The 15867-nt window shown below is 49.3% G+C and overlaps 1 protein-coding gene across 6 annotated transcripts in view; it reads right to left on the bottom strand.

Annotated features, from left to right (window-relative positions):
• The window catches only part of Whrn (whirlin), an 86931-nt gene extending 72779 nt beyond the window's left edge, over positions 1 to 14152 (bottom strand). For all 6 annotated transcript variants that reach the window (XM_029539923.1, XM_021199601.2, XM_021199599.2 and 3 more), the window contains exon 1: positions 12731 to 14152. In XM_029539923.1, coding sequence (XP_029395783.1) covers positions 12731 to 13351 — 621 coding nt within the window. In that variant the 5' untranslated portion in view covers positions 13352 to 14152. The remainder of the gene's footprint in view (positions 1 to 12730) is intronic.
• Positions 14153 to 15867: the final 1715 nt, after the last annotated feature.

Genomic DNA, 15867 nt, shown 5'->3' on the forward strand with positions numbered 1-15867 from the left:
TTTTAAAAACAAACAAATAAATAAAACTCCCCTGCTGCCATTCTCAACCTCACACACCAGGCTAGCTCTGGGGAATTCTCCTGTCTCCACCCCCATCTTGTCAAAGGAGTTCTGGGACTCCAGCTACTACTGCACTGGCCCCTTTTATCCTGTTCTGGGGATCAAGCTTGGGTCCTCACAGCTGTGTAGCAAATACTTTCCCCACCAGCATTCCCTAGTCCTCTCGCTAATCATTACAGTCTAAGATAATCGTTGAACCCCTGCCTTTTTTGTAAAAGACAGAATCTGTCTGTATAGCCCTGGCTACTCTGTCTATCAGGACGCCTCGAACTCCCAAAGCTCCACCTGCCTCTGCTTCCTGAGCGCTAGGATCAAAGGTGTGCGCCACCGTGCCCAGTTCCCTCAGCCTTTTCAATGATGCACTTTTAAAGTTTACATCACTTATCACTTTTTTAACCTATGTAGGAATATTATTAAAACATATATAAAAAATAAGTAAATTAATCAGGTTGAGTGTGGAGAGGATGTTAAATCTCATCACTATGGTTGGTACTCCCTGACACAGATGATGGAGAATGAACACGTGACCCTGAAATCCTAGCACAGGTCTAGGACTAAAACCTGCGCAGTCAGGGGCAGGCTACTTCCCACAGTAACTCTGATGTCTCCCGCTCTCCCGGGTTTGGTCTAAGAATACACATGAGTTATCTACATCCCCTTACACAGAAGTCGCACACTGGTATTTCTGTATTGTCTTGGGACGATGGCAGACTTGTTCTGTGGTCTGCTAAGAATATACAACCAGTCAACCACAGCTTCATGACAGCATCACCAACATCTGCATGCCACCTTGGGGACCACACACTGGTCCAGAGCTGTATGCTTGAGATGTTTCAAACATGGAGAAAACCCCTTCCCCTGGGGAATCTGCGGGAGTCCTCCAGGACCCATCCCTGAACACAGTTCAATGTAAACATCCTGGAACATGTCATATGCAGGAAGGAGAACTTCAAGGAAACACGATCCCATGCACAGGAAGTGGGCTCTTGGAAATTGGAAGTGTGGTGGCCCCAGGAAGAAGGCCAGAAGGTGATGAACAAGTGGGAGTTCTTTAATGTTATGAAATTTGCCTTTCAAGGGGCTCCTGGGGCCCCATCCCTCCTTGGGGAAGTGCAGGGAGCAGTTGCTGGGGGAGGGAGCGTGCATCTTTATAGAGGTCACCACTGGAAAGTTGCCCATGGTCTTGTTATAACCCATCAACCAAGCTCCTGTTATCAACCCTCTGGAACCCACAGTCACACAGACAAAGACCATGGAAGAAGGAGTGCTAACTGGGCAGAGGAGGCCAGGGGGAATGAGAAGGGAATGACAGGTAAATATATACTACTATGGCCATGAGGAACAAAACCCACTGCTATGTATAATGTATCCTACAAAGCAGAAAAGAGCTTCACCTTTCAGGAGAGCCTCGCTGGGTTTGTTCCCTTCCTTCTTCTGTTGAGTCCTTCACCTTCCCGGCTCGTTTGGAGAGCGTTGATGGGTTCCCAATGGAGTGTCTTATGGCCTGGGATCAATGTCCTGAGCACATGTCTGTGCTTTGTGAAAGAGGAACCCTTCACTCCTGTCCTGGGAACGTGGATCCCAGGATACAGATTAGACATCTAGAAGGGCCTGCTCTTCACCATCATCACCCCTAACTTAGTGGGTTGCAGCTTGCTGTTTAAAAGTAATTAAAAGCCTTCAGCCAAAAAAAAAGAAAGTGTTGGGAGAGGTGACTCCCTGACCTTGGGAGGAATCTGTAAGAAAGTGCAAGGGAGTCATGGGTAACAGTGACCGCAACTCCCAAAATGAAGGCACAGATGCTTCCAGAAAGACATCGATTGCTTTCAGTGTGAGTCTTTAACTGCTCACAGGGCAGCCTTTTAGTGCCTTATAATGGAAATAAATTGCTTTCCAAATGTTCTTTTAATTTTTGTCTTCTTATTCTCTCTCTCCCTCTCCCTCCCTCCCCCTCCCACAATGCTCCAGCAATCATAAATACAATTGCCCAAGCTGAGTCTCGATGGGTTTGCAACGGGGTGTTTTATGGCCTGGGATCAATGTGCAGAGCACACCGAGTCTGTTTCTATCAATGTCAATGTCTTGGCCGAGGAGTAGACACATGGAGGGGTTGATTTTCCCCTCAGACTTGTCCTAGCCTCGGCCCTCCAGCCCTCACTACTTGCTGACCTTTCTCGGCTGAAAAGGCGGCATGGCGGGCTTCCAACTTAATTCAACTTCCGCCTGAAGAATCTGAATGCAGGGTGGAGGACCAGCCATCTTTTAAAAGCCAACCCAGCAGATGTCAGAAAGAAAAAGATTGATAAAGTTGATGACATCCAATACAAAACTTGTGATTACATAGACATACATAGAATACCAATAAGAAGTTGCATTCCAAAAAGCATAAATACATCCACAAACAACAGACATAGCGTTTGGTCTATCAGCTTGGAAAAAAGAAAAGAAATACAACATCCAGTGTGGGCACGGATGCTTAGAAATGAGGGCTCGTACAGGGGTGGGAAGGGCTATCAAAAACCAATTTCCTTCCTAAGAGCAGTTTGGCCACAGTTACCAAAGGTCTGAAAATTATGCCTCTCCCCTGAGCCAACACCACCCCCCAGAGAGATAGCCCAAGGAAGTATTACCGACATCCTTAAAGATTAATGTGCCACAATGTGGAACTCGGCAATATGGATAACATTGAAAACGCAAGCTGCCCAACAAGGAGAAATTAGTTAGATAAATCACGCATCTTCCTTTCGACATATTATGTGATCATTAAAAATCACACACTAGAAACATTTGTCAAGGTGGGAGGACTGTCTTGATTCATGACTGAGTAAAAGCAGTGGACAGACAACTGTACAAGTGCAGGCAGCCAGGCAGGTGTGTGGAGACCCCTCCCAAAACAGTTCTCATAGGGGACTGGAAACACACATGTCAGATTATAAACAGAAAGCACTTTCTGGTAGATGGATTATCATCAATCTAAGATCTCTCTGCTTTTCTCTCTCTCTCTTTTATTTTTTTTATTTTTAGATTTATGAGTCTGAGTGTTTTACCTGCATGCACATGTGTGCACACCACACCCAAGCTTAGTAGGTGCAGAGGTCAGAGCAGGGCATTGATCCCCTGAAACCACAGTTATGTGTTGGTTATGAACTGCCCTGTTGGTGCTGGGAACCGAAGCCAGGTCTTCTGCAACAGCAACAAAGCTCTTAACTTCTCTTCGGGTTCCTCTCCCCCCCCCCTTATGTATGTGCTTTTCTGAACCCGAGAAATGACTTCATTTATTATTGTGTGTCTGTATGGCTTGTGTATAAGGTACGTGTGGGTATGTACATGGGGATAAGAAAACAAATTAAGGAGTCTCTTATCTTTTTCCACCTTTATGTGGGTCTTGGAAATTGAACCTGGTTGCCAGGCTCCGTATTAGCCCTTCTATTAGCTAAGGTATCTTGCCAGCCTACCATTTTTCAACTGAACCCTTATGTTGCAGGTCATTCAAATAAATAAAGAGGAACACACACACACACACCTATACAAGCATTTTACTTTAAAGACCCAGGCAGACTTTTCTGAGGAACACAGCAAATTGGACCTTAGTTTTGTCCAATCAAATGAATGGTGGGTGACCAGCTGCTTTGTACAGGGTGAGCCCCAAGTCTGCTGATCCTGTGTATGGATAAAGTCAGGGGATGCACCATACAAGATGATTCAGCAGAAGCTGGACTATGCTTAGAGAGAGGGGGAGCAAGGGATTGAGCTGAGGTGATCATCATCTAGCAGAAAATTTTCATTGACAGTGCACAAAATAACACCCTGACAAAGCAGGGTATAGTGGCACATGCCTTTAACACCAGCAGTGAGGCAAAGGCAGGAGGATCTTTGTGAGTTCGAAGCCAGCCAGGTCTAAGTAGAGAATTCCAGCCCAGTGAGGTGTGCATAAAGAGACCTGACCTCAAACAAAGCAAAGCAAAACAAACAACAAAACAAACAAACAAACACAACCCCCAAATCCAACACTGACAAAGGTCAGGGCGTCACCAGAGAGGAAGAACAGAAAGTTAAAAGGACAGTTAAAGAGTCAGTGTGACTCTTCTCCCCAAAGTCTACCATGAAATACAACCACCCAGGAAAGTCAGGGTGGCCAAAACCTGAGTTTTCTGCCTCCTCGTGGGCTTCCTCATCAAATGACTGCATAGAGATGGATAAGGTAGACGGAAGTGATGGCAGGGAGCAGACAGGCAGTGGAGAGATGGGTGCACTGAGGCTCGATGTGTGTGAGTTATACTTCAGGAACAGCTGCTGTTTGCAGGTAAAAGCAGATGAGGCCAAGCACCAAGGGGACTACTGAGTTAAAGAGTTTGCCCCTTGCACTGAGATCTTCTAACTCAAGAGCAGGGTTCTAGAGAAAGCAAGCCCCAAACAGAATGGAAGACAGAGCAGAGGGGCACACTTCGAGGAGGGCAGCAGTGATGAGGAGGAGGAGGAAGAGGAGGAGGAAAAGGAAGAGGAGGAGGAGGAGGAGGAGGAGGTTCTGAGATTCTGAACTGGGGCTGGAGCCATCATCCCAATAGGAGATAGGCAAAGAAAGGCAGGTCAAGGCTACTGATGGGGAGCGTCAGCATATATCAGAGTCAAGAGAAGGACATCAGATACAGACAGCGACAACGGGGCCAGAAGGTGAGGAAGGAGTATAAAGAATCCATATGTATTGACCATAGGTAAGCCTGGGAGGAGTTTTGGGGCAAGAATTGGTGGGACAGCGGGGCTCCAGGAAGAGAAGTTATGAACGTGCTGGTATTTGCAGAGAGGAGGACAGGAAGGAAGGCAAGGCGGATAAGCTGAGTTCACACACTACAAAGGAGCCCCCCCCCCCCCATCTGAGCCAGAAGATTAAAGGGCAGAAGGAAAGCCCCTATTCTAATGTCTGAGAGCACTCTTGCATAGCTACATGGGAGATGAACTTCTAAAAACTGGACCATATTTCTTAATCAGAAACCTCTTAAAGTGGCCTTGCTTACCATTTCAGATGTGGTTTAAATCAATTACAAGGGTTTTTTTCTTCTTCTTTTTCAGTACAAAAAGCCTGTGATATCAAATCCAACTCTCACCTGCGTTAATTGCTTTAATGGGCTCTGGAAATAGCAGCCCCCTCTCCTCAGGCATGGGGACCCCTGGGGAGCCCATCAAGGAAGGATGCTGAGAAGACCAGGGACAAACAAGGCTGGCCTCTCTGGGCTGCTAGGTCATGCATCTGTTCCATCAGCCTCCCATTATTTAAGGCCTCACACGAAAATAATCAGAAGGCAGGTGGGAATACCCAGTTCCATTTATCCTCCAAGCTTTCTTGTGGCTATAAAACAAAACTGTTGATACCAGAAGCCAGATAGGAGTCATTGCATTTTAAAAGAAACGTGGAGACGCCCGACTACACTGTGCACATGACTGTGCAATTCAAGCAACTACAGGCGACAGCACAGGCCCCAAGTCCCCCTATGTTTCTTCCAATAATACTTAAAAGCCAAGCAAAACAAACAAGCAACAGAACCCAAGTAATTAAGCTGGCACACTAAAAGGTTTTCGAAACCACATTAGACCCACTGATATTTTCCACTGTGGTGCTTGCAGTGGGATCCACGGCCAGATTTTTCCAACCTTGACTATGCAATGAGATAATGAACAATGGTGTGCTTGTGAGGAGCATGAGTTATATTCAGTACTGGGGATGTCTGAGTCACAGAGGGACAAGGAGGCTTGCCCAAGATCACAGCTAAGAGGTGAATCCAGACCCATCCCCAAACTCCATCTACAGACCACTTTCCCTTAGGTTTAACCATGTACCAGCTGACCTTACACACGAGGATGATGCTCAAAGGGGGGATCGGGGTTTCGTGGGGCTTATGAGGGTGGCAGGGTGGGCCCAACTTGTTATTCAATTTTGAGATAGGGTCTCCTATAGCCCAGGAATTAGAGAACTCCACATGTAGCCACGATGACCTTGAATTTCTGATTCTCCTGCCTCAATTTCTCCAGTGATGGACCTATAGGTTTGTACCCCAGCACGCACAGTTTACGTGGTCCTACAGATTGAAGCCAGGACTTCATGTCTATGGGGCAAGCCCTCGACCCACTGAATCCATCCCCAGCACCTCTGGGTAAGTCTGTGTATGGATAAATGTTGTTAGAGGTGGGGATCCTGAAGCAAAGCAGAATTTCCCAGACTTCAGTGTGGGTGTGGCTTGGGCTTGATTGGAGACAGGGTTATCAGTTCTAACTCTGGCTTAAGGCTCACATTTATGAATTAACAAGTCAGCAGCACACTCTAGATAATTATAAATACCCCCATTTCCTATTAATTAGTTTGCTTATTTATTTATTTATTTATCTATTATTTGTTTATTTAGACTCTTTTTATACAGTCCAGGCTGGCCTGGCTCTACTTGTGAAACTTAGGTTGGCCTCAAATATATGGTCCTGCCTTGCCCTCCTGGAGAATTGGTTCTAGGCATGTGCCATCATACCTGGCTGCAAATGCCCTTTCTAACCTCACTTTTCTATGTCCCTTCTCGCAGCCTGCAGCTTTAGAACCCAAGAACGAGGCCATCTTGGGGCTACGTGGGAAAGGCTGATACATTTGTTTTGCATTCCGACTCAAGAGGATGCTGATATTAGCAAAGTCAGGTGGGGAGGGGAGAAGACCCATGAAGCTGGCTGCCAGCTGAAGCCCAGCCACAGCCAATTTAGCAGAAGGAAGAGGAATTCTCCGCGGAGAAGGAGGCAAAGGTGCTGGGACTGGGAAAGAAAAGAAACGGATTCACTTCTACACTCCTGAAGGATGCTGCGTTTGAAGGGCAGGTGTGGTTACCGGAGGCCTAGCCTGGTGCATGCTGGGGCTTCCTGAAGCTTAAAATTGCTTTAATAAGAGCCCCAAAGCCAGATGAACCTCACCCCAAATTGGCTCATTGATTGCATGGGAATGCATAAACGATTCTATTTTGGAACCACAGACACAATCACACTGCTGAAACAACTCACTTCTGAGAACGTGGCTTCAAAACGAAGAGCAAAGTGATAAATTTACTTGCCAACAGGGTCTCAGAGTGGATGTAGGCCACAGAAGGTGGGAAAAGCTGTTGCCTGCCCAGACATATACTACAGAGTCTTTAAATAAAATAGAAGTAGAGGGTTTCAAATGCTTTTTCTTCCTTCGCCAGATATTCAGAACCATCTCAGAAGGAGGCAGGTAGCAGTTCTATGCCCATTTCACCACTCCGTGACCGAGGTTCAGTTCAACACCGTGCAAAGCACACACAAGAGCTTAGGACTTCCCTTGGGTTTCCATTCAGTGTGTACACATGGACTTCCTTAGATATCACACTCAGGAATGAAGGAAACCTTACTAGCCAGGGTCAGGACATCATTTATTGAAGAGCCTACAGGGAGCCCCTGGAGGCAATGCTGGGCCTACGGGAACAAACAAGGCCGTCAGTATTGGCTTTTATGTGGTAGGGAGGTGGATGGCTGGCAAACATAAGGCACTGCCCATCTGTGGTGAAAGATGTGCTGAAAGGAACCAAAAGAGGATCAAGGGTTAGAGAGATGGCACAGGGTGAGGGTACTGCTTTCAAGACGGAGGCAAGGATGCAAAGGCAGCCTTGAAACGCTTGGTGACCTGTGGATGCCACTGGAACTGTGCCCTGCTACTTGACACACTAGGAGCAGGGGTTGTGTCCTACTCCTCTGTGACTTCCAAAGCCACACAGGTTTGTGGCTCAAAGAATTGGATGGACAAATGTCTCTAGTGGACAATGAGACTGGCAGAAACATATAACTTTGCTTTGGGCTAAGAGTCTTTGAGTAACTCTCAAATGGCTCCCCACTGCCAGGCTCAAGTTAAGACATCTGCCTGCCTCTCAGAGGGATAAGGAAATCGAAACAAAGCGCATGTTCTCCGACCCTCGGCCCCTGCTGCCTACCGCTGGGTAGCTGGAATGCAGGGAGAACAGTGGAAAGCCTGCTTCCCGCTCTGCACCTGCCCGCCTGTGAAAGTAAAAGGAAATGTTGCAGCCCAGAAACTTTCAGAAAGCACCCCCACCCCATGGCACAATTAGACATCTGTGTGAGCTTAGACTCCAGCTTGCATTCTCGCTTGGGGGTTTAAAGAGAAAAGAAGGAAAAAAAAAAAAAAAAGGAATGGTCCTGTGAAGATTGGTATTTCAGCCTCCAGCTCCTTCTAGCCATTTAATGTCATTTCTTCTAATCAGATTCTCTGGTCCTGGCTGGAGACTGAAGAGGTGTGCCTAAGCAATGTGGACCAAAAGCCATAAAAGAGCCTTGCTAGAAAGCCAGTTGGAGCCCTAATCCCCTCCAAATGCCAGCTTCTATGCAAAGCCCTTTGCAGGATGGAGGGAAGATTAAGAATCCAAGAAGACATGCATGAGCAGACAGAAGAGCACATGGACGATTGGCCTGCACTTGACAGGTGCATGTGGGGCTGTGTTCCTGTGTGTGGCTGAAGGCAAGCAGAGGTGTACACACAAAAGCTGGGGAGTGGGGGACCCACACACTTCTCTCTGCAGCTCCATCCAAATGAGCACCTGAGGCTAGTCATAAACAGCCCTGGGGTTGTCAGCAGATGGGGAGGACAGAAGTAACAAAGCTGATTCTCTACCTCTTTCATGTCCACTTCAAGTCAGAAGACAAGAAATCTACCAGACTGTCAATGATTCAATACAAGGGCAGTACTGAAAAAACATTGCTTTGATTTAACAGCAAATAACCAGCTGCAAGAGGATTTGCCTGCCACAAGCATCCTTTTCTAAAGCCTCAAGTGTCAGCCTGAGCCAAATAAATATACAAGACTGCATTAAAGACAGAGGTCCTCTTCCTGGGCCTGCACTGTGGGCACAAGGCAATCAAGGGCTTTCGGACTCTGCATGTCACGGCTGACAGGATTCATGAGAACCAAGAATTGTTGCAGGGCCAGAGAAGAGAGAATGTATACCCCTGGTTTCCAACTGGAGCCCAGGAAGAGACCAGGTACAAGAAAGTAGGTTTCAGATCCAAATCTGGAAGTGATAAGAGTATATATAGTGGCTTCACTAACCAAGACAGTGTAAAATGACAACTGTGCCATTTTTTGAACCTGCTGAACCAAATATAATGACTTGTATTAATTTTGACAGATTCTTCCTGGGTCATTATGCAAAGGAAGGGGCAAAGTGATCGTTCTAATTAATTGGAAGGGTCCACAAACACTTCTTCGCGTCTGGAACATTTCAGATTCTAATTTGCTACTCACTCAGATTTACCTGTGGGAATGCTGGGACTGCAATGAAGGTTGTTTAATTTTTATGAAGCATGCGCACACACACACACATACACACACACACACACACACACACACACAGATATTCATAGTACTGCTACATGTATCAACAAGGGGCTAAAAGAGCCAGTGGGTGAGTGGACTTGATCTCCAGTGGTCCCAAGATGCTCCTGTTTGTCCTACTGGCAATTCCCACTCCCTCTGGACTCACACCAGGGCTGGTGTTCTTGGGTCGAGAGATGGGGGTGAGAGACGACAGCCGGGCCCATCAGTACAGTGTGTAACACATGGATTTCCTGATTTAGCACAGAGTTACCCAGGAGTGCCAAGCTTCTCTTCTCCCAAACCTTAGCCAATTCTCTTTGCCTTAATTGAAGGCAATTCCAAAAGAACAAGAACACAGCAGATCAGATGGTCTACATGCCTTCTGGGTAACCCATTTCAAGTAAATCACAGACTTCCAGAGCTGGGAAGGACCTTGGACAGCCCCAGACTCATGTAGCCTAGAGCAGATAATGTCAGAGACTCGTCCAAGGTCACACGGAGCAAGTGTTCGGCAGAACTTAATGCAGCAAGCAGCCTATGAGCTTCTTGGCTGGAGACCTTTGCAAGGTATACTTTCTCTTTTAAATTACTAGTTTGAATCTTATTCATTCCAAATATTCAACATAGTTCTAAATAAATAGTAAGTGACTTGCTTAATCAGGACCTGGCACTGCTGATTTCATAGCTGGACTTTAAGAGAGGAACGGGAACCAGTGGGGCACAGGATAAAGTCCTCCGTAAATCGCTTGCATGTCAACAGATGTAAGATCTACCAGGGGAAGAAGCGGAGCCAACTTTCTTTACTTGACCCTTCTCTTAAAAGCTGTGTTCCTCTTTGAAGCCCAGGTGCTCCAACACTTTTATTCTTAGAGCTTATTTTAATTGGATTCTCGTTCTGTCGTATAGGTATACATAAACTTAATCTCTCTTCTGGGAGACTTCTGACGTTCACTTCCTTTCTGCATCATAAACGAAAAATACAGATTTTTAAAACTGAAAAGCATCTTCTACTAAGTAGACAGGGAGATTCTGGGACAGAAGCAAGACACTTGTGAACATTTAGGGACACTGAAAGAAGCCTGGAGCCCAGCTAGGACCACTGGAGCCCTCTGAGCCCCACAGCTTGTGGCTGACCCCACATACAGAATTCCCAGGTGATGGCAACGTGTGTTTCCTGGATCTCAGAGAAGGGACTTTCTACATTTTGTACAACTATGTCAACAGTTCTCCAGGTGTTTATGTGCATATGATGCAGCCCTGCAGAGGTGTCCGCTGTTCTGTCACCACTGTAAATTCTGTCCTCTTCGTCCCTTGGGTTTTGGATGATACGACACCCAATTTGCCTGACCCTGGTTAGAAGAGGGGCTCCCCTGGGCCAGAAGCACACTGCACTTAGTAGTCAGCAGGAGGAAGACAAGACCCGAGAGTCAGCTCTGCTCACACAGGCTCCTGGGTTGCAGACGTCACAGTTCAAGGATGTTCCTGTTCCTATCCCATTCAACCTCAGGGTAAGCGGTCCATTGCAGGCTTCCTGAACTATGCTAGGAGAGTGGAAGTGTCCCTCTGCAAGCAGAAAGCAGGAGCTGGTGCTAGGTGCTCCCCTGAGCACATAGCACAGTAGCACCTGGAGCAGCTCAGGGAAGTTGAGGCACACAGTCCTGACAGTGTCCACTTGGAGGCCAGAAACTGAATGTTACAGCCAGATCTGAGGTGTCAACTGAAGAACAAGCCTGTGTTGCTCATATTCAGGTGGCCTTTTCAAAGTCTCTCACCTAGAGATGATTAAGTGACTGCAGGCTCTGTAAATTGCCACTAAGCTTGAATCCGTGTTTATAAATGACATTTGGATCGAGTCTCTTTAGAGCGTAAATTTATCATTTTGGGAACTTGGACCTCTTAGGAGAACACTAATGGACTATTTCTTCTTAGATATATGGGATGTAAGATAAAAGAGGAGAAGATGTTGGGAGAGGGGTATGGGAGAATGGGAAGCCCACAAAAAGCTTTCTCTGCTGGCCCCCAGAATAATCAAAGCCCATTAGGCTTTCTCCAGAAACGGCAGAGGATTTTTCGGAAACCTCAGGGACGGAGGGGTCTCTGAGTGTAGAAGCAAACGAGCCAGGCCAGCGTCAGAGACAGATGGTGGCACCCAAGGCGCATACACAAGCACTCAGCCCAACTCGCCTGGCCACGAGCCACTCAACACCACACAGCAAGCAGCCCAGGACTTTTGCTGCCTAGAGTTTCCCAGCACCCAGTATGCCCTGTTTGGTACAACTGGGTGAGGTGGACCAGGAGCCCAGAGAATGGGGTGGGAGGGGCTCACACCACAGGTCAACCCAAACCTGGGGGGAAGCATTTCTCCATACAGGATGGATAATGAGCTACCGGTTCTTTTCCTTCCAACTCCTCACTTCTTGTTTAATAAGCAGTAGGGCTCAGGCTAAATACTTATGAGAGAAAGCTCCTTGGATCCACCCACGGACCAAACACTGTAGCTCATACTCCAACTGGCTGGTGTTCACTCACCCTGGGTGATAAGATTAGCAAGCATGAATGATCCTCCAGACAGCTGGATTAAATTCCTACTAGCTGGTTGTGGTGAGGTTATTTTTCTCAATTGACAAGATCCATGAAAAAAACCCACAAACAAACAAACAAACAAACAAAAAAACGTGCTCAGTTTCATGGGACTCTGGGTTCATTTCTAATGTTCGGGAGAAGCCGAGTTTGCAACAAAGTTAGGAGCCAGTTCTCTGGTCTGGCTTGTTCCAGCATACACCATCTAGTCCACAAATAGCGGGATCAGCCCCAGTTCTGTGGTCACCCAGCCTCCTCCTGGGTCACTAGCACTGGGGCAGAACTAACTTTCAGTGGCAAAAAGCCTACAGGATCCAGAAAACAGCACAGCAGCAATAAAGACGTGGGGACGGGGTGGGGGTGGGGGTGGGGGAGAGCATCAATTACCCAATGTCAAGCAGGGGCTCTTTTCTAACACTTCTAAGGATCCACAACCCTTTCCACATTTTGTGACCATGCATTTGCTTATGTGATACTGTGTATGTGCCTTAGCCTTTAGGTCGCCTAAGGCAAGAATAACCATTTTCTCCGTGCAAGGAACACCGATCTGTGCCACAAATTAAATGTCCCTCTTTTAAAATCCGGTCAGGGAGGCAAAATAAACCAACAACAAAGACCAGAAAGGTCAGGCGGTTTGGTATAAAAGATAGCAGCACAGGATAACCGAAGAGGGAGCACTAAACTGCCTTTACTGTTCTCTAACACGCCCATAAACCACAGCCCTACCTTGACAGCCTCCGCGTGGGTCACCCGGGCTAGAGATTTATCGTTGACGCGCAGAATCTGGTCCCCGACCCGCAACCCTTCCTTCTCTGCCAGGGAGCCCGGCTCCACTAGAGACACGTAGATGCCCACGCCGTGTTCCGAGCCCCCGCGGATGCTGAAGCCCAAGCCCTCGTGGGCCTTGGCGCGCCGCAGGCTCACGAGTCGCACTTCCCCGGGCCCCGCGCCGTCGGGAGCGGCCCAGGCGGGCTGCCTGTAGGGGGTGGTGGCGGGCAGGTAGAGGCCCTCGGCCGTGTACTGGTCGAAGAGCAGCTGGTCGGAGCGCGGGATGACCAGACGCAGCATGGGCAGCAGACGCCGCTTGACCGGGCTGTCCAGCAGGACTCGCAGGGTGCGCACCAGGTCGAAGACGTTGCGGCGCGCGTGGTACGCGTTGAGGCAGTGAGTGAACTGCTCCCGTTCGGGCTCGCTCAGCAGCGCCGTGAGCGCCTGGTGCAGCTGGCGCACGTTGGCAGACAGCAGCCGCAGCCCCGCGCCCCCGCCGCCGCCCGCCGCCGCCGCCGCCGAGCCCAGCGAGCCGGTGGAGGACGAGCTCACCGACAGGCCGTCCAGCTGTGCGTTCATCTCCCCGCCGAGGCCCGGCCGCACTCCGGGCGCGCGGCGCGGGACTGCTGCAGCACCTGCGGCCAGCGGCGCGACAGCTGGATCCCCCGGGGCGCGGAGGTCACGGATGGAGTCTGGGTTTGGGGTAGACGCGGAGACGCCGGCTGCAGTCTAGACTGGCCTGGAGAGCGGAGACGACGGCTGCGGGGTGGGTTGGGGAGGTGCGGGTGAGCTAGAGCGCTGGCTGGATCCGAGGAGGTGGCAGGGACAGCGGCTGGTGTCCCAGGGGCGCGAAAGCAGGTGAAACTGGAATTCGGAGGACGAAGAGACGGCGGCTGCAATCCTGAGGACCGCGGCGGGATCCTGGGGGACAAAGAGTTGGCGCCTGGAGGCCGGAGGTCGCGGAGACTGCGGCTGGAGGCCGGGGGGAGCGCGAACAGCAGCTACATGCCGGAAGGCGCGGGGACCGCGCGTGGCCGCAGTGGGGGGCGCAGCCACGCCGCCCGCCCCGTCACACCATGCCCGGGGCTCCCCCAGCCGAGATGCCCGTTCCTCTAGGGCTGGGGGACCCCAAAGTCAGAAAGAAGTTAGGGCGCCGGTCAATCTAGACTCAGAGTTCGGAGCAGTCGCAGCCAGAGGAGACAAGCGGGCGTCCGGCGGGGGGTGCGGGGCATGTCCCGGGCCGCCCACTATGCAGCAGCCCGGGCCCCCCGCGCCCCAACGCCGCCCGGGCGCACACGGAGCCACGCGGCCAGGAGCCTGGACTTTGCGAACTGTTGAGCAGCTCTGGGCCGAGTCTTCCAGCGAGTTCCGACGCCGCCGCCGTCGCCAGCCCGGACTTGGCCCCGCCCCCTCGCCCCTCCCCCTCCCCGCCCTGTCCCCCCGCGGGCTCTTCAGGAAATGACGTCCCGCCTGGCGCGCCTGGCTGTTGCCTGGAGACGGGGTGAAACAGTCCGGCCCCAGGGAAGAAAGGGGTGAAAGTGGGGGTGAAAGAAAGCAGGAGGAGCCCTGGGCCCCTGCGAAGCCTTCCCACTTCCCCAGCCCAGGGGTGAAGAGATGGGGTCCTAAAAACTGCGCTTTCCGGCGATCACAGCTCGGTTCCAGGGTCGCTTTGGAGCAATTAGCCGGTTTGCCAATTCACAATTGGGGAAAATGGCCAACTTTTGGCCTCTAAAATAATAGATGCTTCATGCTCCGCTTTTCTGCCTTAAAATGTTGTTCCTGCAGCTTGCACACGTGCTGACTGCAAGTTTAAGTGCGTATGTAGACGATGATCAGTCACCTGCTCTGCACATGAGAAGAATATAAGCCACACAGGTGCCAGCAGGAACCAAGTCCTGTGCTGGGATAGATCAGCCTGAGCCCCTTCCTCTGGTGCTCTTCGGGGGGGGCGGGGGGGGAGCAAGGAGCTGTGATCAGAACTGTAAAGTATGCAAACACACAGAGGCATTTAAAACTAAGTCTGGAGTAGGAATGTCACTTGTACCAACTGTTATGTCCTGCTTGGGATCTTTTCCACACTGGGGAAACAGGGTGAAGATTACATGGCAACTCTATATACAGTCTTTTTTTAAAAAAAACATATTTTATATGGAAAGATGTCAGAATACACAGACTGAAGTCTGTCATCGGACACCCACTCTCCTAAACAGGATCACAGGAAAAACTCAGGGCTTCTAGTCAAAAGAAGTGTTCTAAGAACATCTATAGTGCTTGACCCAGTAACCTCTACATGCCATGTGTATCTCTTTAAATCTGAATTGCCTCTCCAGAGGTGTTCTGTGAAAAGCTTTTTTTTTTTCCCCTAAGACTGTCCTGGGTTGCCATCACAGGAATGAAACAGCTGACTCTGATGTGGGAGAAATAGAAAAAGAGAAGGATTATCTGGAGTGGCTTTGAGCTGGCTGCAGAAAGGTGTTTTGTTCCCTGGTTAGTTATTTACCTGTGTACTTGGTCATTCTTCAACATTTGCCAAATACCTGTTCTGCTGTTTGACCAGGCAGCATAAGGTTGATGCTGGAGACCCAGGATAAAGACCTCAGAGAGTCATACATAGTCTGGCAAAGGAAAGACTGTGGGAGTCGAGGTTTAAAAAAAAAGGGGGGGGGTAAGTATTAGGAGTGTCAAGATAGGCCACAGTGAGGAGAGGAGACTAACAGGAATGGACTTTCTAGGCTGCAGAGATGTTTCAGAGGGTAAAGGTGTTTGCCACCAAGCCTGACAACCCGGCTTTCATGCCGGAAGGGGGAGACCAACTCCTGCAAGCTGTCCTCTAATCTTCACGGGTACCCGAGGCACGTGTAGCAACCCTGTAGCACATAATAAGTGAATAAATAAAATATTTTAAAAGAAGAATCTTAAGCCGGGTGTGGTGGCGCACGCCTTTAATCCCAGCACTCCGGAGGCAGAGGCAGAGGCAGGCAGATTTTTGAGTTTGAGGCCAGCCTGGTCTACAAAGTGAGTTCCAGGACAGCTAGGGATATACAGAGAAACCCTGTCTCAAAAAAACAAAAGAAGAAGAAGAAGAAGAAGAAGAA

The sequence above is a fragment of the Mus pahari genome, chromosome 6 (genome assembly GCF_900095145.1).
Source record: "Mus pahari chromosome 6, PAHARI_EIJ_v1.1, whole genome shotgun sequence".
Classification (NCBI taxonomy): domain Eukaryota; kingdom Metazoa; phylum Chordata; class Mammalia; order Rodentia; family Muridae; genus Mus; species Mus pahari.